At 39.6% G+C, this 23,519-nt stretch overlaps 1 protein-coding gene across 3 annotated transcripts in view; it reads right to left on the bottom strand.

Annotated features, from left to right (window-relative positions):
* Positions 1-23,519, bottom strand: part of PMS1 (PMS1 homolog 1, mismatch repair system component) — a 50,067-nt gene that overhangs the window by 24,391 nt on the left and 2,157 nt on the right. For all 3 annotated transcript variants that reach the window (XR_011726592.1, XM_071747805.1, XM_071747806.1), the window contains exons 2-6: positions 21,777-21,930; positions 16,246-16,428; positions 14,114-14,216; positions 12,664-12,827; positions 2,628-2,744 (exon numbers count right to left, since the gene is read on the bottom strand). Coding sequence is in view for 2 of the 3 variants with exons in the window: in XM_071747805.1 (XP_071603906.1) it covers positions 2,628-2,744; positions 12,664-12,827; positions 14,114-14,216; positions 16,246-16,428; positions 21,777-21,930 (721 nt within the window). In the remaining variant the exon portion in view is untranslated. The remainder of the gene's footprint in view (positions 1-2,627; positions 2,745-12,663; positions 12,828-14,113; positions 14,217-16,245; positions 16,429-21,776; positions 21,931-23,519) is intronic.

Below are 23,519 nucleotides of genomic sequence, written 5' to 3'. Positions count from 1 at the left end.
ATGCCCCACACATCACCCAGACTGACTGGTGAAGGAACACGGAGCCATCGTGAGGATGGAGATTTTGGAAAATCAGGAGAATGTTCTGGTAGCAGGGCAGATGACAGAACACAGAAATCAGACCTTGTTAGCTTTGCTTTTGGCAGAACCCACTTGTATTTAATAGAATCCAAATTACCATGCATTTGAAACAGAATTTAAAATCCCTGGGGTTTGGCCTACCCTGCCCATGCATCTACGTCACCCCAGCTCCCTGCTCCCCTATTCCCTCTTGACCTTGTAAGAAGCATTCTGTGCTAAAGCTGGAGTGTTCTGGTCAGCAACGTCCCACAGAACCAAACACCACTGGTCAAGTTAAAGAGGTGTCAAATATCTGTTGGATGATTATCAGAAAACAACATGCAGCACTTCAAGATTTTATTCCGCAACTTTAGCACATCCTCCCTCAACGTTCCTTCTCTGTGCTCCAAGCTCCTTTGCTAATTCCCAGATATTTGTACAAGCCTTTGACTTCAATCAGTATTTTCATATACATTAAAGCAAAATTGAAAGTCTCTAAGTAACTCATTTAAGAGGTTGCCTGATTTAGAAGTGGCTGACTGCTGTTACTATTTAAAGCCATGTAGAATATCAGTATGCTCATTAAAAGTTAGCAACAATTTTCAAACCCTGTCTTAATTATCAGAATTTTCATATCTGAAAGTGTATTACCAGTCTTAAGAATTAGAATTCTCATATATGAAAGTGTATGAGAAATATAGGGCCAAAATTATAGACTGGAATATATGACAAAATTTTTGCTTTTAAATTAGAGCAACTGTTTTCAAAATTAATAACATTACCTATAAATGTATTAAAATATAACTGTGCTGAGTGGACAGTAGAATGCTTTTCTTGAGTACTTATCTTTTTCCCAGTGGCATGACTATCTGCTAAACTTAACCCCTACAGAAAAAGACTGGGGAAATTCACTGTGTGAAAGTTTTCAGCTAAAATAAATCCATCCATTTAGAAGACCAGGAACATGAAAAGCAGAGATACTCTTTTGAAGATGCAAAAAGTTGGGTCTATTTTTATTTTTTTATTTCTTTAGTTTTCTTTCTGTATTACCAGTAATTCCTGATGTTGCATGTTAGCTTGACATCTGTTCTTGTTTCATTCAGTGCTCCTAATGGAGATGTTTTGAAGGAAGCCAGTATCTAAAACCCCTGAATCACTTGTTACAGAAGTTTTAACTCCACAGTTAGTAAGGTATAGCTCACAAAAAGTTGATATAGCAATATTTATTCTGTCTTCAGAGTAGACTTTGCAGCAAAGAAGTATGAAGGTACAGAATGAGCCAGTAGGAAAGGAAAAGAATTAAAGGGCTGCCCTCTGGCCTGTGAACTGAATGAGGCATGCACCTAATGGGAAGGGAAAAAGCAGCATATGCCTTGTCATTAAATACCTATTGCAACACCTGCACTACACAGGGAAGAAAGAAAACATTCCACAGACAACCTTAATTCTGCCATTTCCTTGTGTTTGGCTGCTGAATGTAGAATGTCCATGGTTTCTGAATGTAGATTTGTGCCTGAGCAATATGCATGGGTCACTTGCACACCTACAACTGATGCACGTGGTATTTTACACACTATTTAGAGACAGAGAGAGATGGAATGTTCCCCAACTTCTATTCAAGGAATAGGGATGCCTCATGATATAGCAGAGAGGTAATGTGAGAACCTGAGGGCCTCCTTCAAGCCAGGCTCTTCTAAATACCCCCATGTCTTCCCCTTGGAGTCCCCTGCACTTGCTCTGTGGGGCACATCCAGCCTGTGTTCAGGTAATAACAACTCTGGATGTTCTGTTCAGACATAAGCAACTAAAACTTTGTTAACTACAAGGACAACTTTGCTCTTCCTCCCTTGTTTCACTGCATTTGTATGCTACAAGCATTCTGAAACTCAAGACTGAAGTCTGGACAATGCCATTAAACACAGCTTAGGACACTGACTGGAGTGTGGTAGGTTCTGAGTTCACAGATGGTGATCCATCTCATCTATGTGACTGACCAAGATTTATCACCGTAAGATACAGAAAAAAGCAACTTTGAAGGACCAGCAGTAGCAAGACTCCTTTTTATAACAATGCCTCCAATAAAAATGGACGAAAAGCAAAAAATTTTTGGAAGTATTAAACACAGGAGAATGTCACAGGGAAGTCCCTCATTTTCAAGAGGAGCAGAGAAAGCCAAGTGCACTAATTTTTTGAAAACTACCTAGTATTTCCTTGAAAGAAAATGCTTACATATTAATCAGAGCACAACCTGCCTGTGGGCCAGGAATCCCAACTTAGACAGCTCTGAGCAATCAGCAATTCTGCATTTGTCATCACAACTGTTTTTACTGCCATTTGATCAGTGCCACATGAGTCCTCACTGGATGATTCTTGGAGTGGATTTTCAATCACCAAACCAATTAATTTTGCAGGGAGGCCAGCAATAGCATCATCCCCATTAATCAGATGTCAGCGTGGAGATAACAGTCTCTCAAAAAAGAATCCATATTCTTCTTTTTTGAATATGGATTTTGCTCTCTTGGTTGCCAGGCTTTATGTGGATTTGGAAGAAGGAAGTTTAAACTCACCTCAGGGTCTTCACAGCAGTGTTGAAAAGGTACCATACTGCCCATAATGGCTGTTCCCAGAACTGACATACAGGCCATTTTGTGATCTGACACCCTGGTCTTCTGCCAAATAACTGCCTGAAACAAATGGCACAGAGTCAAATTTTTGACATTATATTTGTTGAACTCAAGTCATGTCTACGAACATGTCTATGCAACTGCACACATACTGTATATGTAACATTCTGTACTTTGACCCTCTTACATTCACAACTTTCAGTGTTAACAGACACGATATGGTCCTTTTGGGCAGGTTGTCTCATACTGTATTGCTTATTTTGACTCCCAGTGCCTGGAAAATTAATCAAAGCTTGTATGTATGGATGCTAGACAGCTAATCCAGCCCTCTGCACCTGGAACAATTGCTAAAAACAAATCAATAAAAATGCTGCTTCTCTTAGATACCTAGCAGCAGACTAGATGCCTTTATGGACCACATAAAATGAGGGGTTATAACACATTTCTGACATGGTGGGCAACATGTGAAGGCAGACACTGCAATGCTCACAGTACTTATACCCAAGAGATAGGCCATTTGTGCAGAAATCAGGCTATTAGATGTTCATTCGTAGCTCTCATCTGGATACCCCAGGTTTGTGACAAACTTGCTAGTTAGAAAGGAAAGCAGTTTCTAAGTATTCATAAGAAAAGGAGTTTTTAGTCTGATGAAAACTTTGTAAAAGAAGGATAAAAGGATATCTGCAGTTAGTTACATTTCTTGCAATGCTATTGCAAAGATTAATTCAGCTGGGCAGTATGAACTACAACTTGCATCAAGAGTTACCTTGCAAGTCCACTTGAGCAGTATCAGCTGCTCTGGGAGGTGAAATTTTGTCTCTCACTAACGCTAAGTCCTGCACTAAACAGACACAAATTTAACTCTGAATCTGCTGACTTATTGCAGTGGATCAACAAAAAAAAAAATATTTTGCTTAGTTAGCTTTCTGCTTCTAGGCAACGGAGACTGCTAGATTCAGATTCACTTTATATCTATTTCTGTCACTGTTAGCTCACAGAGTGTATTTCAGTGTGTGATATTCCAACAGAAAAGGAAAAAAAAATGCAGAAAATTGCACTTTAAATCTGTCTCCAGAGTGCTGGTTAAAATTGATGTATTAAATAGGTGCTAGGTGTCCCACAAATTCAAAATGAGTTCACAGTATTCTAGTACAGGATGTTATGTGAAAGCACGGTGAGAGAGCAAAGAACACATTTGCACCCATCTCAAGAAATGCAATACATAGCCTTAAAATTCCACCTGTCCAGTGGGATATTTGCTGGCCTTGAGGGGTGAATTCCACAGAAGAACACGGTGCTCCTGTAAAATGATCTTCCCTTCCTACAGGACAGGTGGAATAGTAAAGCTTCGAGACTGTCCAACCTAAAACTATTCCCCAAATCTTTAATTCTCCATTTCCATGTACACCCTGCACTATTTGTGAAGCATTTTCAGTCCTTGCCTTCATCTCACTCACCTCTCCCAGCCACCAGCCTGGCCACCCTGTGCTGGAGGATGGAAGCTCAGTCACCCTACAGCGAGCACAAACCCCTCAATCAAAAAGGGCATTTTATGGTGGGAACTGAATTTCCAAAAGGGAGAAATCAGCAAGCAGAGCCACAGGCTGGGTGTCCAAAGCCCTGGCAGGGAGAGTCCCCAGTGTGGCAGTGGCCAAGGACAGCCTGGGGCTGCCCAAAGCAGGCTGTCCCTCAGCCTCCCTCCTCTCCACCTGCTGTAAATCTCCTCAACGACATTTTGGAGTGATGAAAGAATTTGTCCTCTTCTTTTGAGCTCCTCTTATAAAACATATCCTGTACTGCTTCTATTTTAAAACAGATGACTTAAAATGGAAACACAGAGTGCCAAGCAATTTTTTCTTTACTGGCTGTTTTAAATTAAATGCATGTGACCAAACTGAGAAAGACACTTGTTACATGACTAATATATAAACATCATGCTGTTTATTTTAGGTTATACTAGTGTGATGCCTCAGGTACAGATATAAATCTTAGCTGCTGATTAATGCAAGGTTATTACACTGCTTGACCTGCTGAATGGCTGATACTGTGAAAAGATCACTTCAGTAAGGTGGTCCTAAGAAAGCTGTGGCAAATGAGAACTCATTAAATGTAAACTTATTAACAGTATCCACTTCTAGCAAGTTCAGGGCCTGTTTTTTTTATGTAGTCATATATTTGTCAGGTATTAATACTCAGAACTACAGACAAAATTTTAGGAACTAGTTACCTCCAACAGGTTAAATTAAAGCCTACGTACTAAAAAGGCCAGGCAACTCCTAACTTTCTATACTATGTAAACACAAAATAGATTGTGTGTTCATTTTAACTCTGACAGCACATTATGAAGCAACAAGATAGGGAGAGCTGGCAATTAAATTTATTTTTCTAGACTCTCCAGATGTGTCAACAGGCACTGAAAAAAATCCAGAAAGAAACAATGCCTGTTCCATTTCATTTATCCAAAAAAGTGCTTGTTTCCATGAGGTTCCTGCAATAGCCTACTTTTTTAACCTTGCTTATACCCTTTAGTTTAGCTAAAAATACACCAACAACCACCCCCCCTCTATTTTTTTTTCTAGGTCATATAAAGCGGGTGTCCAGGATGAGCCAAGGAAGAATCTGATTCTAGTCAGTATGATGACACTGCAGAAACAGCCTACTCAAAGATATATTATTACATATGGCCCATCTTAGGCTTTGCTAGAGCTAGCCAAATATATCCCACCCCCCTCCTTGTTTCATTGAAGGGGATTACATGATCTGGATCTTACAAAATGTCATAACGTATATAAAATCTACTGCACATAGACAGAAGTACGTGTGGGTCTGTCTTGTGTCTGTATTTCTCCAGCCCTAGGACACAGGCACACCTTCATGGAAGGTGACAACACACATGCACACACACATGGGGAAGGCATCCCTGTTATTTCAGGATGCACACACATGGCACAGAAGAATTGCCTGAAAAGCGTGGAAAAAAAGCGTGCAACCTCTGCCCACTTGGGGTCCCAGAATCAGAGGTGTTCTTTCTCTCTCTCCTCAAAGACACCAAGAGGAGACAGAGGAAACAAATAGACACTCCTCATCCTTAACTATCCTTCATATTTTAGAACTTCTACCAGCAGCCACAATGATTTGCAATCACAGACAAAAGACAAATCTTCATTGGAGCTGGGCACTGGATGCTGTTGCTGACTGTACAGCCATGATGCTTCAACTTAAAGAGATTCATCCCATTTCCCTCATCACTACAGGACAGCACTAACCTAAAGTGGGCTTTTACTACCCAGAAACCATCAATTTTCTTTATTTGTTCTGTGATAGAAGAGGTGCCATTTATCACGTTATACAGTTAAAGGCTGTACAAGCAGAGCAGAGCAAGGACTGCACATGACCTGTATTTTAACATGAGTTAGCTCTGAAAAAGAGAACTGTATTTCACAGTCTTTCCTATTTTGCTTGACATGCTTCAAAAAGCCTGGCAATCCCAGATCTCAATGAAGAGAGTTACCTCTTTGGGCCAGTGTATGGTCCTTAGGTTTCCTGGCTCAAAAACCTAGGAGTTTATTAGCTCAAAACTGAAAACACCCCTGCCTACCTGTTAAGAGAGCATAAAACCAGGAACAAAGCCAGGCAGCAATATCAGAAGTTTGAACTAAGCCAAAGGGAAACAAACAGACATCACCTTGTGCAATGTATATATTCTCTTCCACTTATGATGCACATCTACCTGCAAGGGTTGGCATGTCCTCTGCAGTGGAAGAAAGCCCACCAGCTATGATCAAGATAAAGCCTTAACCACATTCCTTAAATCTCAGCCTTGAGAAGTGAGAGCTCCTGCACAGTCTTCCCTTGAAAAGAGAAAACATTGCAGGTTTTCAATTCAGCCTAAAGAAAAATAATGCAATAATTATTTCCCCCATGTATTTTATACTTGCCCTCAGGGAATCAGTTGTCCCATCCACTTTGGAAGTGCTGGTGGGACACCTACCAGTGGAGGCATGCAACAGAGAAACTCAAGGCACTATTTTTCCCTTCATCAGATGCAGCTGACATACCTGTCTATCCCAGGGGCAACAGCCATTACAGCTATCAAGGGGGACTGTTGAAAGACAGCAATGTTCCACAACATAATTCATCCCACAAATTCCAACACAGCTCCTGCCTGGATTTCCCTTTTGTGATACAAGAGCACCCTCTCAATGAAAAGGCTTTCTTCAGCATCACACAGTGCTTGGAATTAGGAGTTGGGAGGTTAAGTTAGGAGAGAAGCTAACATACTACAAGGAGCCAAAGAATTTCATTTGGTAACACATTTCCAGAGCCTTTCAAGATTTACTTAAAACTGTTGGGAGTAAGTTTTTGTCGATTTTTTTTATGCTTTAACCACACATGTTCAGCTGCTGGTGTTTAGAGAAATTCTAGTTCCACAGCAGGAAAAAAAAACCCAAAACATAAAGCATTCCAACAAATAAACAACTGGCAAAAATCACAGTTTCTACCCCTAAATTGTCATTCAGAGGATGTACATCATCAGAGTAAATTCCATTTAAATAAGGAGAGATTTAAAAGCCTTCCATAAAACAGTGGTCAATGAAACCAGCCCACCTAACTGTGACAAAGTACAATGGCAAGGAAGAGGGGAAACATCCCTTTTTACTAACCTTTAAGTGTACAAAGTGAGTGTGAAGGCCATGCAAGAGCTAAAGATTCAGCAATCTCAGATTCAGCAACATGCACTGCATATGTGAAACAGTAATTGTTTTGAGATTACAGACATATACTGTGCTGTCATTTGAAAAAAGTGATGGATGAGAAACTGGAAACCTCAGGGAATTAGTAATAGGATATAAAGCATTTCACCTCTAGGTCACCAGTTCAAATTCAACCAGGTTGGTAGTGACCAAAAGTAGTTACCATCTGGCAGCTGTTCTCTGGCTGATGTAAATTGAGTTGAGGGTCTCAGCGCATTTCCTAGTGGACAGGTGTCCTCAGCACAAAAAACACCATAATTAACTCTCTGTTTGACTTTCTCAGCAAAGCCACTGAACGAGTGGAAGTAAAGGCTGAGCTAAATTCCAGGTTGGCTGCAGAGCACTGCAGATTCTTAATCATAATTCCTCTTTATATTTTAAGACACATGGATTAGGGAGGGACTTAATTTATCATCGTTACATTAAACAGAGTAACCTTTCCAACTCAAGAAGTGGCTTAAGTGCTGCTGTTTCTGCTCAATGCAGATTTCAACATGAAGCAATGTGGAGGAGAAATGAATGAATGCAAAGCACAATCCCATGATTAAAAATTGTAAATTTTAATATATAAATTAATGCACTTACTCCATCTCAAAACACACTTCTCACAGAGGACACAGACACAGAAACCAATCTGGTTTTGGACTACTGGATACAGACTGTAGGTCAGGATTATCCAACTTTGGAAATAAGAGAAGACTTTCAATAAGGAAAAAAAAAAAATTAAGATGGCATCCTTTAGGTCAATACCTTATCACAATAGGGACCTGGGGAAGAATATCATCCAAACTTATAATAGTAGTTTCAAAATGGATCTCTTGCATCCAGAAGTTCTCACCTGGACCTCTCTCACAAAACAAGAACCCAAGACAGTTCTTGACAGAACTGTGTGTGACCAAGGCTTCAAAATATTATGCATGAAAACCACTGAAAAAATTCCCTTATGCAGATTTTTCCTCAACAGCAACTGGAAAATTTATTGAGTCTACTTACAGCCCACCTGTGCTTTGCACAAGACATGGGACCAGTTGTGTATGGTATGACCTGCTGATAGGCACCATCTAAGCCAGCTGTTGCCATAATTTGTTCAGCCCTATAATATCTGAAATTGTTAAAACAGGTACAGTTACTAAGTGCTCATTTCAGCATTTGTTGAATAAAGGGAACTAGAACAGAATATTCTAGAACTAGATGCATTCCATACCATCAATCAGCCTTTCAGCACACAAAAGCATTTCTTGAACACCAGGGGCTTGTAAGACTGAGTCAAGGGCTACTGGTGTTAACAGTGAAGAGTGTGAAAACTGTTTTTTTTACCCTGTACCACCTCGGGTAAAATACAGCCAGAGCTCATGGGTGACTAGAACATGGCATTTTGTGCTGAAGAGTTTGATGCAGTTTAAGTGGTAGCTGACTTTGGAATGTTCTTAGCACGCCTTCAGATAATGTTAACTTTAAATAAACCTGCTGAATACTCATGTAAATTATTTCCATTTGGCTGTCTCATTATTCAATATGCTTTCAAGGAACATGGTGATGAAAGAAGAAAAATACCTCTTTCTAACATAACCATACTGGCAAGAGGATCAACATTATCAGTATTCAAAGAATGTGTTGGCAGGATAAACCTTCATAAAAAGAAGGAGCACTAGCTAATCCAAGTTGTCAAAATAGCAATAGTACTTCAAAGGTTGATCTGCAAAGTGATTCATTATTTATTGCTAATGCAAACAAAACATTCTGAGCAGAAAGAGCAGTTGAATATTTTCTATCTGGGAAAGACAGATCCAACACAACAAATGGACCCCAGCAGGACTGATACAAGGACAGCTCTTTTCTTACTTCCCAGAAAACAATCCAAAGGCAGGAAGAACTCATTGTGGTTCTTCACAGGAAAGAAATCAGATGCTTAATGGTGATATTTCCTGAACTAGCACAGATACGAACTGTGGCACAGCAGGAAGAAAAAATTTCTGGAATTTTCATCCAGAAGCACGAGACACAGACCACTGGAAAACCCAACAGGGTGGGAGGGAAACACACAATGTGTTGTGCATCCTAAACACAAATCTGCATTCAAGAGCTCAGTAAGATGCCTGAATTTGAAAAATCAGTTTCTGCTAGAACCAATTAGGCAACCATTTCCAGATGTCTGACCTCAGACACTTCTACAAGTGTTTCAGCCTCTTTATATTGTCCCATTGCAAAGCCAGGCTCTGCCTTCTTCCATTCTTTTTAGTTTTTAATAAAATACAGGACTTTAAAGAATTTCTTTTTTTTTTTTTAAAGTCACTTATTTTCAAGAGTTTTGAAACACACTGTATTGCACTACCCCTTCTACCCATCTTTCTTCTTCTCCTTCTGCAATACCTCATCTCTGCTACCTTTTTGCTCTCCTAAGGCTGATCCTGACATCTTCTTCCATTGCAATAGAAAGTACTGGCTCAGCCTCAAGAATCTGAGATTCTAGAAACTCCCCTGAATAATCTGCATATGCAATTAAAAAAAAAATTAACATATACTCTTTGAGATCCATGAAAAATAAAGCCACTCTAAAAAGTTGTGCTCCTGAATTTCAAACAGAAATACAACAGCCACCACAAAAACTAAATAAATCACAATTTAAAAATAAAAAAAATCAGACAGCCCTAATGAGCAGAGTACTAGTCTAACAGAGATACTGGAGTATGACTGTAAGAAAAACACCTGATCTGAATTAATAATTTTAATGACAATACTGCTGAGCCACTGAAGGAAAAGAACCCATGAATATTCCTGATTTGTGATACTATGGTAAAACAGATGCACAAAGACAAGCTGAAAATTGCTAAGCACTGGAATTCCAAAATTTATTAAAAGGTATGATGCAGTGGTAATTTTTTTGTGCCAGCAGCAGAAACGCAGGAATCTGCACTCCCAAGGTTTTTTTTAACGTTTTCACACTATTTTAAAGTATTTCTGTATGCAGAGGCACAGACTACACTTACTCTCCAATTTCAGCCTTTGATTTTCCCAGCTCAGCAGCAGCTACTGAGCGACCCCTCGTGTTGAAACATGACTGAGCAGTTCCTCCCTTCGTTTCCTTTTACTCTTAAATAAATTAAATGAACATAAAGCCAGCACTGCAAAATGGAGATGCTGTCTCTGTCATTCCAGTGGATACAAACTGCCTGCAGACAACATTTCTTTTGGACTGATTTGTTTCACCTACTCCAGTTGTGCACTTGAAGAATGATCACAGCCAACATGCAATGGCTACTGGCAAGCTGCTCTCTTTATTGTAATAAGTATTATGAAACTTGTATGTATTATAAGTAAATAAATATTAATGATTTAATTAGATAAATATTAAATAAATATAGTGAATCTGGTACATTGCTGCCACTGTATTAAAATAAGCATACAATCAAGATAGGTCTAACCAAAGAGGATGGAACCAAAATACCATTGAAAATATATATATATAATTTGCAACTTGTCAGCAGCAATTTCACTGCTGCTCCCCTTCTCCTCTTCCCACTTTTCCCCCAGATCACTGCTGTTTCATGGAGGAGTCACATTCCCATGCCTCTGCCAGCACCCAGGGGCATCAACAGGATTTTCCAAACAGATCAGAGGAGCTCCTGCAAACTCTGTAAGCAACCATGAAACAGGTGTCTAGTTCAGGAAGGTCAATTGTGCAACCATCTTCCAAAATAAATAACATGTTTCCCAACACAGTATATCACACTTAAGATCTGAAATTGAAGGTAAGAAGCTACAGTTGCCACAGAGGGGGGAAAAATAATCCACAGAAGGTACTGGCAACAAACTAAGTCCTTGCAGTGGCCAATAATGATAAATAAAAAACAAGCTTAACCAGAGAAAAATTATATTACAAATACAATTTGGGCAAACCCAAACCTCCAACAAAAGAGGAAATCAGTTTTACTAATCAATATTTAGGACCAATACCATGAAAGCACTATTGGGTATGTCAGGGAGCTTAACATGAAGTAAGAAATCCACAAACCTAAGATTTCTGGTTTCAAACCTTCTCAGGTCCCAGTGAAGTAAGATTTAAAGTAGCTATGCTTACTCAGCTTTGGAATACTTACTCTGTAGCCACAGGGAATGGTTTTGTTCTCTACAGGATCTACACTTTGATATTTAGGAATAAATACATAAATATAACCAGAGCATGCTATACAACTCCAAAATAGGATGAGCAATCTGTTGCCTTTTCAGAGCAACTGAAGTTTCAATGTTTGGTTGATAGAGTAACTCAAACTTGCTCAACAAGCAGGCCAAAAAGTAAGACCAACAAACAAAAACATTTTCTAACAGAAAAAATAAGTGCTGAGGGCTGTGGCCACGAGATGTCACTCTCTACTTTGTGGCAACTTGGAAATTCTTTTGCTTTTCTCTCAGAGGTGCCAAAAATCAGAGTACAGCCAATAAAATCAGCTAATTTTAAACTGGAGTCAGGTAAAGGAGAATTGCTCAGTGTGTCACATTTCTGGTGCTGTGTGTACAGTTTCTGTAGCTGTGTTGCAAAATGACTGCTCAGTAGGCTGTGAAGTCAAAGTAGCCCCCCAAGCAGCCTCTAAATCTTTCTAAACAAAGCACTTTGGCTCAACCAAAGCCTGTACTTACATTACTGTAGTTGCTTCAACTGATGTAGCCTTTTTTCCTTTTTAACTGTTTTGCCTTTTTAAACAAAACCACCATTGAATTGAGATGATGTGACTCAAACACAGGAAGCTAACTATATGTGCCTAAGTGTCCATCCAGAGAAGATAACTTTAATTTTGAGAGTTTCTTCAGTTGGCTCAGGTTAACACTTGATCAGGAGGCCCCATGGCCTGGAAAGGTCTCACTGATTTGCCCTGCAGAACACCACCACCTTTACTAATCCCTACCATGTAAAATAAATCTTATACCAGTACCACATAAAATCACTTTTATTCTTCATATTCTTACCCAGGCATCTGTTAGAACAGACTAAAAGGCAAATCTGAGCCTGAAATGTAGAAGTTTCAGATCAAAATCCATAACCATAATAAATACACATCTTTGAAGGGAAGAAAGAAGTCCAAAAGAAACCTAGAAGAAAATTCCTAGGAATTAAGGATTTGATGTAAGTATTAGATGAACAACATAAATTCATAAGAAACTGATCCTTAAGATAGCTGGCAGAAAACCTCTTTATTACCTCTACATGTGCTAAGGCTGCTCATTATTACCTTATTATGAGTTAAGGTTATTCTCAGGTCTGGTTTTATGATACCATAGGCTATCAGTAGATCTTGGACTTTTTTCAGTTCTTCCTTACACTTTTTATTTGTTGAGTAAAACTGCTTTCTTACAGGAAGATTCTTAAACAACTTCAGGACTGTCACTGTAGTACCTGCAAACAGGTGACAACATAAAGAAGGAGAAATTACACACAACCAACTGGATATTGAGAAAAGTTCATTTTTATTTAAGATACCTGTCTGTATGTAGCTGTTACACAATATAGACCCTAGTGACACCTAGATTATATTAGTATGAGAAGAAATGCACCAAATTAGCAGTCATCCTACCCCAAAAAAAGTACAAATGGAACTCAAGAGCTATAATTCCCTTTCTTTAATGATTAGACTAGTAGCAAGAACTAGCACTAGGATCTAACCAGACACATCTGGAGGCAAAGGAACACTGAGCTCCATTAAGGCCCTTAGGGTTTCACTTGAAGAGCCAGAAACCCCTGGCACAGAACATATGAAGAGGAGGAATATTCATCTCCCAACACAATCACATAAATTTCTAGCCTCTAAGGGCATTATGAAGTGTTAAATGTGTTACAGAATTCAATTATTTAACAATTTTGACAAAAGACAGGGCAATGAAACCCATGGATTTTCCAGCCATGGCAAATGCTACTGTCTAAATCTTAAAAAGCAAGGAGCACATCACTTTTCTTTGGGGAATACACAGTGGTGAGAGTGTGTACAGTTTCTGTAGCTGTGTTGCAAAATGACTGCTCAGTAGGCTGTGAAGTCAAAGTAGCCCCCCAAGCAGCCTCTGAGAGTGACAATGTGGGGACATGGTGTGGTCATAACGGTCCTGCCTGAGTTACAATTAGCTGAGCAGAGAAACAAATTGATAGCACCCCAAACCTCCACCAGGTCTGAACCACCAAAGCTGACCTCTGAGCTGAGGGCAACCTTTAATCTTCCACACAAACAGGGTCACACCCTTCCTGCAGGTTAGAAAGAACTGTGTGGCTTTGCTTCCTGCTACAGCCATGCTGCTTCAGCTCCTTGGTGTGGCAGCAGGGCAACTCTTCCTCCTTTAAGGAAGGATTTTGCTACTTACAGGAACGTTACTTTGGTCTTGAACAAACCTTTCTTACACTTATCTGCTAAGTCTGCCTGGACCTGGGGCATCAAATTTTTATAGCCTCTCTCTCCACTGTCAGCTTGAAGATGTGAATCAGAGAAGGAGAAACTGGTTTACAATTACTATCTAAAGCAATTTCCAAGACATATTATTTGTTAGGATAACAACATGTTCTCAGTTGACACAGGCAAGAAATGTTGACAAGCTGCAAAGATTTCATACTCAGCCTTCAGGTACAGAACAGGTCAACATCAAACTGAGCCTCAAAGAAACATAAAGGACCTCTGTCAGAACACAAAGACATCCTACCTTGTCCAAGATGGGAAGGCTTTTTAGAAGTTACATGCCCATTGCTATCCAAAGCATACTGAGTGCTGAAATCATCAGCAGCTGTCTTGGTTGTGATCAAAACCTGAAAAGAATTATTAAAAAAAAAAAAAAGTTGAAGTATTCACAAAGTTCAGAATGAGCTTAGATAAAGCTTGCTGCCATTATTCCCACTGCATTCTTTGATCTAAAAGAATTAATTAGTTTAGAAAATTCTTCTTCTACAGGTGCTTCTTAGTCACAAAAACATCCTTCATTAATACTGATTTTTTCATCCATTTAAGTAAAAGCCATTAAGATTTCTATCACACTAATACAGAAAATGTAGCAATGCCAACTCCCCACTCCTATCACCTATTCTAACACAGGTTAAATAAGCAACTAAATCAATTGATGATTTTGCATTTTCATCCTCTGTGAAAGGACAACTTAAATTCATGAGAAATTCCACAAATCTAATAAATGCTAACAACCAAACAGCACAGTATCTTTCCACACCCAAACATGGCCAGCAGTAGCATGTTTTGTCAGCTGTTAAGGTGATACAGGGATTGCCTTTAGCAAGCCCAGTCATACACCAGAAGTTCAGTAAAGCCACAATTCCCTGAGCTCAGGTATCAGCACTTTGGACAACAGAACCACTGCACTTCAACCACCTGAAAGGCAAAAAGGTTATCACAGAGAGAGAGCTTCAGGATATCTTGGGTTATTTTAGTGTCTCATATGAATGATTCAGAGTTCAGCCATACCTCTGGAGAATAAACCCCAGTAACTGATTAATTGGAAGCAACAATATCACAGACCTACTTAAGGTCCAATAGTAAAGTACCTCTTAACTGAAACTTCAGGGAGCTGTTTGGGTAGGCAGAATGCAATGAATGCCAGAGTGCTTAATTAACATAATTACTGATCCCAGGATTAAAGCAATACCTATTAAAGTACTTTATGCACTCAGGCCACCTCCCATCTCTTATGAAATGTACCACAGAGCTGATTAAAAGCCCAGGACAGGACAGATGGCATCCTGGCATCCTGCTCTGACCACTGGGAGAAGCACCCAGTGATTGAGGCCTGTCACTCTCTGTCAAAACACCAACACTTCTGAAAGCATCTTTGGAAATTTCCATCCAAACACACAACCCACTCCTGCTTAGGGTGATGTGGATGTAGCCCAAGGTAGCAAGGAATTGAGCTCTGGCACCTCTCCTGACCTCCACAGCTGAGAGTTCTAATCAGACACAGATCCCAGGATCTTCTTGCAGGATCTAATGCTTGGGAGACTTAGAAAAAAGAATCCAACACTTGGCCTTGGCACAGCATGAACACAGAAAGGCAGAGCACAGTGGGAGAGACAGATGCTGAGCCCTTAGCTTCCTGAGCACTTTTCAGATGATTTTTGAACCAAGTGACTCCAGGTAATAAGTTAAATCCTAAGTATCAGTACAGTGTCAATCCTCTAACACAAACACATGGATCAGACTCAGGCCAGGGAGCAGGTTCCTGTTTACTCACACAAACCTGAAAGTTTGAGCAACTGCAGTCATACACATGTCAAGGAGCAACACAGAGCCCAGGAAGATCCCATGACTGCTGATCAACCCAGATAACATCAAGGCAGAAATCATTACTGGAATGGTAGCTATGTGGGCTACCAGTTCCCTGAAATGGTTTCTCCTGCCCACCATCTGTTGTTCCTCTGATTCAAGCTGTAAACTCAGCCATACTCTTTGACATGACATTTGCTGGTAACACTTGAGAGGATAAGCCTAAAAAAATCACTGATCTATACCCTGATACAAAGGAAAACACTGAGCAATCTGTCTCAAACTTATTCTGACATAGGAAATAAATCAAGCACTGCTGTGACCAGTCTGACAGAAAGGCAGGACTGCCACTAACAAGGAAGCCACACTGCTTCCTAACCATTCAACACAACTTCTGGGGAGCAGAAGAAAGGCAGCACACACAAGCCAAAACTCTTCAGAAAACAAAACCCTGGCAGGCTGCTGGAACAAGTTAAAAGCCTCTGAACTGTTATTTTATTAAAACTTACAGCAACACACACACAAATATCCCAACACAGAAGGCCAGAGACATTTATAGCAAGTGCTTACCTCTGATATGCAGCAAATTGACCCCAAAGCCTCCCCACGGAAACCATATGTTGTCAGACTTTCAAGGTCCTCTGAAGAGCTGATTTTTGAGGTGTAGTGTTTTATTGCCATAACTGGAACATCAGACACCTTGATGCCATTGCCATTGTCTCTCACCTCTATTTTGTTAAACCCATAATTCTCCTAAAAAACAACAAAACATAAAGGAGCACTAAATCAGTCAAAATAATTAGGACACAACTTGGAAGCAGCTGGGGTCACAGTCTCTAGCAATCCAGAGAGAAGCGGAAATTCTGCTTATCTGGAGAAACTGAGCAACCATTAAATGTCTGGTTAAAAAAAGGAAAAAAAATGCACCATGTTAGGATAGCAGTGATGGTTTCCCTTGGTTTGGCTATGAATGTAATTCAGTACCTGTGGCTTGGATAAATATACAGTAAATTGAAATAGGAATTAAATATTTCTTTTTACAACAAGTATTCGTTGTAAATTTGGTGAAATCTGAAAAACCTAAACTCAGAAAAAGATCTATAGCTGGAAAGTGAAATATTCTTCACCTCTCTTTCTGTCTAGTATAAATTTTTCCACATCTCCACAAATGCAGCCCTACATCCACTAAAGTCAGTCAGTCCTCACTGAGAATTTTCTTTCAATTTCACTTTTTATTTCTGTGCTTTCACTACTGCAGTCTTTCCAGTCTCTGAATATACAGAAGCTGGGGGCAGGTCATCAATGGCAAGAAGATAGAATTAAGAAAGCTTGTAAAGGGGCACAATGCTTTCTAGAAAAAGAAGTAAAGGTTTGTAGAGGCTCTTTTGAAAACAGCTTTCAAGGAAGAAAAGTTCAGTCTTTGTGATTTAGTTTTACATATATGCAACTCATATTTTACTGAATTCTGATTCAGATGTTATTTCACTAAACAGCATAAACAAACTAAAATTCTGAAAACCCAGAACATGAATGAAATATGGAATTTAGGTTCTATAACACTTCAAGCAGGTGGAGCAAACAAATGCTTCCTTTCAGCTACATTATAATTTGCACATGTAAATCATACCCAAGAAAGAACCAGAAGCCAAGAGCAGAAAGTAGTGAGAGCTGCAGGATCACAAGTAAAATTCTTTTACAGAAGCATGCCTGGCTGGAAAGATTGTGCTGTAACATACAGGAAAATGTACTGCAGTGTGTAATACATCTAGGAGACCTTAAAAGTGACTTTGCTTAGAAAGAGCATCTTGACTGAGTGGCTTCTACCAATGATAATGAACAGAGCACATGATGGCTGCTCAGAGAAAGCTGATTCATTCAGCAGAATTAACTTTGTTGTTCCATCTGGGCATGTACTGAAGAGAGTTCTTATAAAATACAGTGTACTCCCAGGGGTATTTCTTGAAGTAAAAAAAAGGCATTAAAAACAAAAGGAAGTGATCTAAAGATATTATTTGTGTTCACATATAATCTGCATTAGGAAACATCAAAAGCCTCTTAGCTAGGCACAGAACAATAGATATTTAACTACCTGATATACAACAGAAATGTGGGTGCACTTCACTTTCTGTAAAAATGAATGGTGCTAAAACTATCTTGAGGTGAAAAGCAAGGCTTTTACTAATATTTGATTTAACCTCCTACTGCAAAGCAAACAGAAGCTGAGCAATACACCTCAACTGAACAGAAAGACACAAAATGAGACATAAATGGAAAAGCTTCTACCCTGCTGCTGTATGCATGAAAACAAAGGGTTCAAGCATTTTACAGTGAGCCATTATTTTCCACACTAATTTCTACTTCCAGACCACTTAACTGCTCAGGAAAAGCAAAAATTTATCTTTTCAACTTGAATCAGAATTTTACATGAAAGAAAGATGCTCTATTTCTTTTCTAATATAGTTCATTTTTACCTGCACGCTTTTTTTTTTTTTTTTTGTTGCATATTACAGTGCTTAAACTTTTTATTCTGTTACACCAACTCCCACCATCCTACATGACCTAAATACTACTGAGATCATGATCTCATGAGATGTTTAAGTTGCTCTACCAGATCACTGACACCAAACCATGTGGTGCAACTCCCTACTCCTTTACTTACAACTGCACAGTCCCACCTTTGTGTCCGTTCTCTGCTACTCCTGAGAACACTCAAGTCAACCCAACTTATTGAACTGGCAAAAATAATCCAACTTTTCCTGCTGGGTTACTTTTTTGGTGGGTTTTTGTTCATCAAGATGATCACAGGAGGCAGAAATGTTGAGGAGTGCCATGTAGATGGATGCAGGTGGTGAGATGGATCAGGAGTGCAGTGGAACATCACCCAGAGATAACCTTCCCCTGAGAAAATTCCAAGGATTAAAGCTCCCACTTCATCCACTGGGAAAAAAAAAGTGCAGAAACCAGTGTCTACCTTTTACAACAGCCATTTTCTAGACCAGGAGCAAAACTGCAGCTAAGGTTCACCCTTTCTGAATACTGATCCTGCTCCAACTACTTACACACACTGTTGCTAATCTTCTCTGTTAGTTAATCCAGGTCTTGGACTGGGAAGATTATTTTCTTTAGAGGTCAGTAGGGAAACTGACAGCCTGATGCCCATGGAATCTCTTTATCATTACATAAGAAGTTCTGTTGCTGCAGCAGTGGTTTTTAGCATACTTTAACCAAAGGGCAGGACACCACACAAGGAATAAACCCATCATTCTACACATGCTTAATGCACAGCCATGCTGAGAAGGCTCTTGACCCTGCTGGTAACAACAAAACAAGCTCCACCATGTTCATATTTTACTACCCAACACCTTATAGAATCATAGAATCCTAGAACTGGCTGGGTTGGAAGGGACCTCAGAGCTCATCAAGTCCAACCCTTGATCCACTCCCACTGCAGCTCCCAGCCCATGGCACTGAGTGCCACATCCAGGCTCTTTTGAAATATCTCCAGGGATGGAGAATCCACCCCTTCCCTGGGCAGCCCATTCCAATGGCTGATCACCCTCTCCAGAAAGAAATTCTTTCTCATGTCCAACCTAAACCTCCCCTGGCACAACTTGAGACCTCTTGTGCCCTCTTGTCTTGCTGAGAGTTGCCTGGGAAAAGAGCCCAACCCCCCCCTGGCTCCAACCTCCTTTCAGGGAGTTGGAGAGAGTGATGAGGTCTCCCCTGAGCCTCCTCTTCTCCAGCCTCAACACCCCCAGCTCCCTCAGCCCTTCCTCACAGGACTTGTGCTGGATCCCTTCCCAGCCTCCTTGCTCTTCTCTGGACCTGCTCCAGCACCTCAATCTCCTTCCTGAGCTGAGGGGCCCAGAACTGGACACAGGACTCAAGCTGTGGCCTCCCCAGGGCTGAGCACAGGGGCAGAATCCCTTCCCTGGACCTGCTGGCCACGCTGTTCCTGAAAGGCCACAGTTCAGTTTATAATCAAAGAACTGGCTTTTAATTAAAATATGATCACATTATCTAGAACTACAATGAAAGCTGATATTTTTCTCAGTGTTGTATAAAAGCTCATTGATTTTCAGTGCAAACATCACCTATTGGAGTCTGGACAACCAAAAAGCAAACAAGAATTTAACAGTAGCCAAAAGTTCTAAATAAAGCTGACCACTACCAGAGTCTACCTGAGAATCCTTCCACTCACAGGTTAACTCCTGTCTGTCTTCAAGCAACCCATTCCTGCCTTTGTTTAGGCAAACTGGGTAACAAGTCTGAATGAATCAGCTGGCCTTCCTAATCCAGTTGGAAAAAGTTAAAACAAGGAAAATGCTGCAAGTTTCAAGTAAACACCATTAAGCTGTAAAATGAAATTTCAAAGCTTCTCTTCACTGCTATGCTTGTGAACCAACTCAGAGTCAATGTGGTTGTTGAACTCTATTATGTGGTCAACGTTATTTAAATGTTAGGCAATAATATTTACATATATATTTTATATTTTATATAAAATATTTTATTTAATATTTTATATATTTTTGATATTATAAAAATATTATCACAAAAAAAATATTCCCAGAAGAATCCCCAGTTTTACAGTAATATTATGTACAGCTGTGTAAAGTGCAAGCTTTGTCTACTCCAACTAGCACAGAGTAACAAATAGCAAATTTAATTTACTCACTGACTAGCTGTATAAAGCCAGGCTGATTTGTTTGTTTTAGAAATATGGAGATCTTGAACTGACCAAGAATGTAGCAGTAATGCAATGACTCATGCACTGGAAATGGTTGAAAATGTTCTTTTTAATTGATTTGGGATCTCTCATAATGGAAACAGCTGGGTATTGCACTGTGAAACACAGGCTGATTAGAGGGCTTTCTCCTCTGGATATCTTCCTTCCTCTTTATCAGCATCCCAGTAAAAGAGACAAAGTTTGTTCTAATAATTTTTGAAGGCTCCAACACCTTCTGTTGATTGCCTGAGTTACTGATCACCTCACAAGATCTGATTCTAATACTCTTACCCCCAGAACAGTGCACACACTACTCACTCACTTTGGAGTAATTCATAAAGCAAGATAAATATTGAGATGAAGGCCACCAGAGACAATCATGAAGACTGAGCATCTTCAGCTCACTTAAGGCAATTAAATTGTTCCTGGGCATCTGAAGGTATCTGCATACTCAGCTGGAAAGCACTTAAGACTCATCCAGAAAATACAGCAGTGACACAGAGAAAGAAATGAGCAGCAATTTAACTGATCTCCTAATTAGAAGCATTTATCTAACATTTAATTCAAGAATAGCTTATACATTCACTGATTTGCAGGAAAGGAAACTGGGTGTAATTCTAGACAAATCCATTTATATAGACTGTAACAACTCACCTTCTTACTAAGTAGGAGGCAAAGTGGTGCCAAACCAGAAACACTCATGGAAGCAAGAGAAGCTGACATTTAGCCATTTTACCCAATTATGAGGGGAAAAAAAAATAAAGTATGAGTTTCTTATTTTGAAAAGTATTTTATTTTTTCAGAAACTATCTTTAAGTTATGCCAACTTATTTCTCACATCTTATAAAAATAAAATGTTAGAAGTAGCCAGAACACATCATGCTGATGAGGGACCAGGCAGTAATTAGTCCTACCAAAAAATCCAACATGGCCCTCAATGACCTCTTCCATTGTTTCCATTTTCACCTACTTGGTAAGATTTTGAAATGAGAATTAAACATGCCAGCTCAGCACTGCAATCGAACTCCAACATTTTTTTAAAACAAGCTATTAATCAGAAAAAGTAAATTTGTAAGGAGGAAAAGTAGTATTAAAGAAGCTGACAGTTTCTCTTCAAGATACACTCAGGAGCACAAATAAAACTGTTTCAGTGAGGCCTCATAAACCTGAGGGTTTCAGAAAACCTTCCAGCTTGGGGAAAACTGATTTCAGACCATTTTAATTTGAGGTTAAAATATATATGTATAAACACCATTAATATACTCCCATTCCCAGAACAGTGACAAGCCTAAAAGACACATCTGCACTGAAACAACTTTTCTTGCACCTTATCTTAAATCCAGTTCCTTGCAAGAGTAAAGTAAAGAGAACATACCAGTTTAATATCAATATTTGTGGCATTGGCATCCAAGGAATTTTCTATCAGCTCCTTCACCACACTGACAACTGATGTAATCACCTGAGAACTTGAAAGGAGACGAATTGTTTCTGCTGGCAGCTGTTTCATTGTGAAGCAGGATTCAGAGAACCTGCAGAATAAGAAAAAGAATGTAAAAGGTGCATTACAAATGCACATTTCTAAGTAAATGTTTTACAACTTTTAAATATAGGTGAAACACAACATCACAGCTACAAATTCTCAAGATACAGTAAGAACCAGCTTCCTTTGCAGTCAATGGGAGTTTCACCTGTGGAAAGCATTATTTTAAATAGATTAAACTTCTAATTAAGAAGTTTCTGAATTTCAAGATAATGTGAGCAGAACAGTATATTATCTCAAACAGGTATAGTCCTCTCCTTTAAATTACAATAACATGTGGTTGTGATCTTGCAGTTACAACAAAATAGACCATGTGTTAACCCACACTGCTAGTCAGAAACATCTTGAGGTAAAATACTTAACCCAGCACCAGGTCTAATTCCAGCACAGACACAAGTAGAACTTTTGAAATTTTTATTGGGTTTTTTTCCCCCTACACTTGAAATTTCTGTGTTGTGTGTATGATCCCCAATACCCAAATATTCATGGAAAAAACATGACCTGAAGGGATCCTGTTTTGGAGCTGGTAGAGCAGCAGGGAGGAAGCACAATGGTTTGAGGTGATCAGATCCAATAGCAATGTGATCTCCTGGCAATAATGAAAAAAACTCAAAAAAACTTCCAAATTACAACCTTGCCTATCTTATCTCACTTACTCTGTGCCCTCAAGCAGGTCAGTTTATTTCTAAATCTCTTTATCTTCCACTTGAAAAGGGAGATGCCTCAGATTATAAAACAGTTTAATCACAGAAAACACAAAGAGTTCTAAAACTCCTGCTGCATTATATACACTTTACCATTAAGAGACTGCAAGTGGATCTCATCCATTTCTAACTACCCAAGTAGATACCATTTAACCAAACTCCAGGAAAAAATCTTTGTTGATCCCTGTAACCTGACACAAAGAACTCAACCACATTTTTAGCATGAGTAAGAGAAAAGAGGGAGAAAGACCATTGCTAGACAGCTCTTTGCACCTGCAGATTGGTTCAGACTTGGGCTGCTCTCTGTCCTAGGAGGAAGTTGGGTTTTTTTCCCCCTGCAGAGCAGCTCTCTTTACTGGGTTTCATCATGTAATGTTATTTACATTGAAAAATCAAACAATCCCAGCAGCTTCCCCATCCAAGCTGCCTGCTGGAAAACACAGGCCACAAGCTCAGCACCAATCCCAAGGACACGAGCACGTGTGGAGGAATGAAGCAAACCCAGATTTCCCCTGACACAGTGAGGGACTGCAGCCAACAGCCCAGAGCATCACTATCCTGCAGGGATATCCATGCAGCTGATACAACAATTACAGGAGGCTTCTCTGCCTTGATATCCTTCTAAACACTGCCACTCCATAAACATAAAAGACAAAGACAAAACATGGTCACTTGGGGGGAAAAGAAGGTGTAGTGTTTTGAAGAGGAAGCAGGATTGAAACTTCTGAGAACAACTACAAAGAGGTTTTCTCTTTTTACTTATTCCAAAGGGAGTTTGCCTTTCAGATGTAGGAAAAAGATCTAACAAATCAGTCTTCCAACAAACTGGAAAATAAGGGGAACACTGGAAGATGTGTGCTGTTGAAGAAAGACC

Source organism: Heliangelus exortis, chromosome 6 (genome assembly GCF_036169615.1).
Source record: "Heliangelus exortis chromosome 6, bHelExo1.hap1, whole genome shotgun sequence".
NCBI lineage: Eukaryota > Metazoa > Chordata > Aves > Apodiformes > Trochilidae > Heliangelus > Heliangelus exortis.
This window is presented reverse-complemented; position numbering and strand designations above follow the sequence as displayed.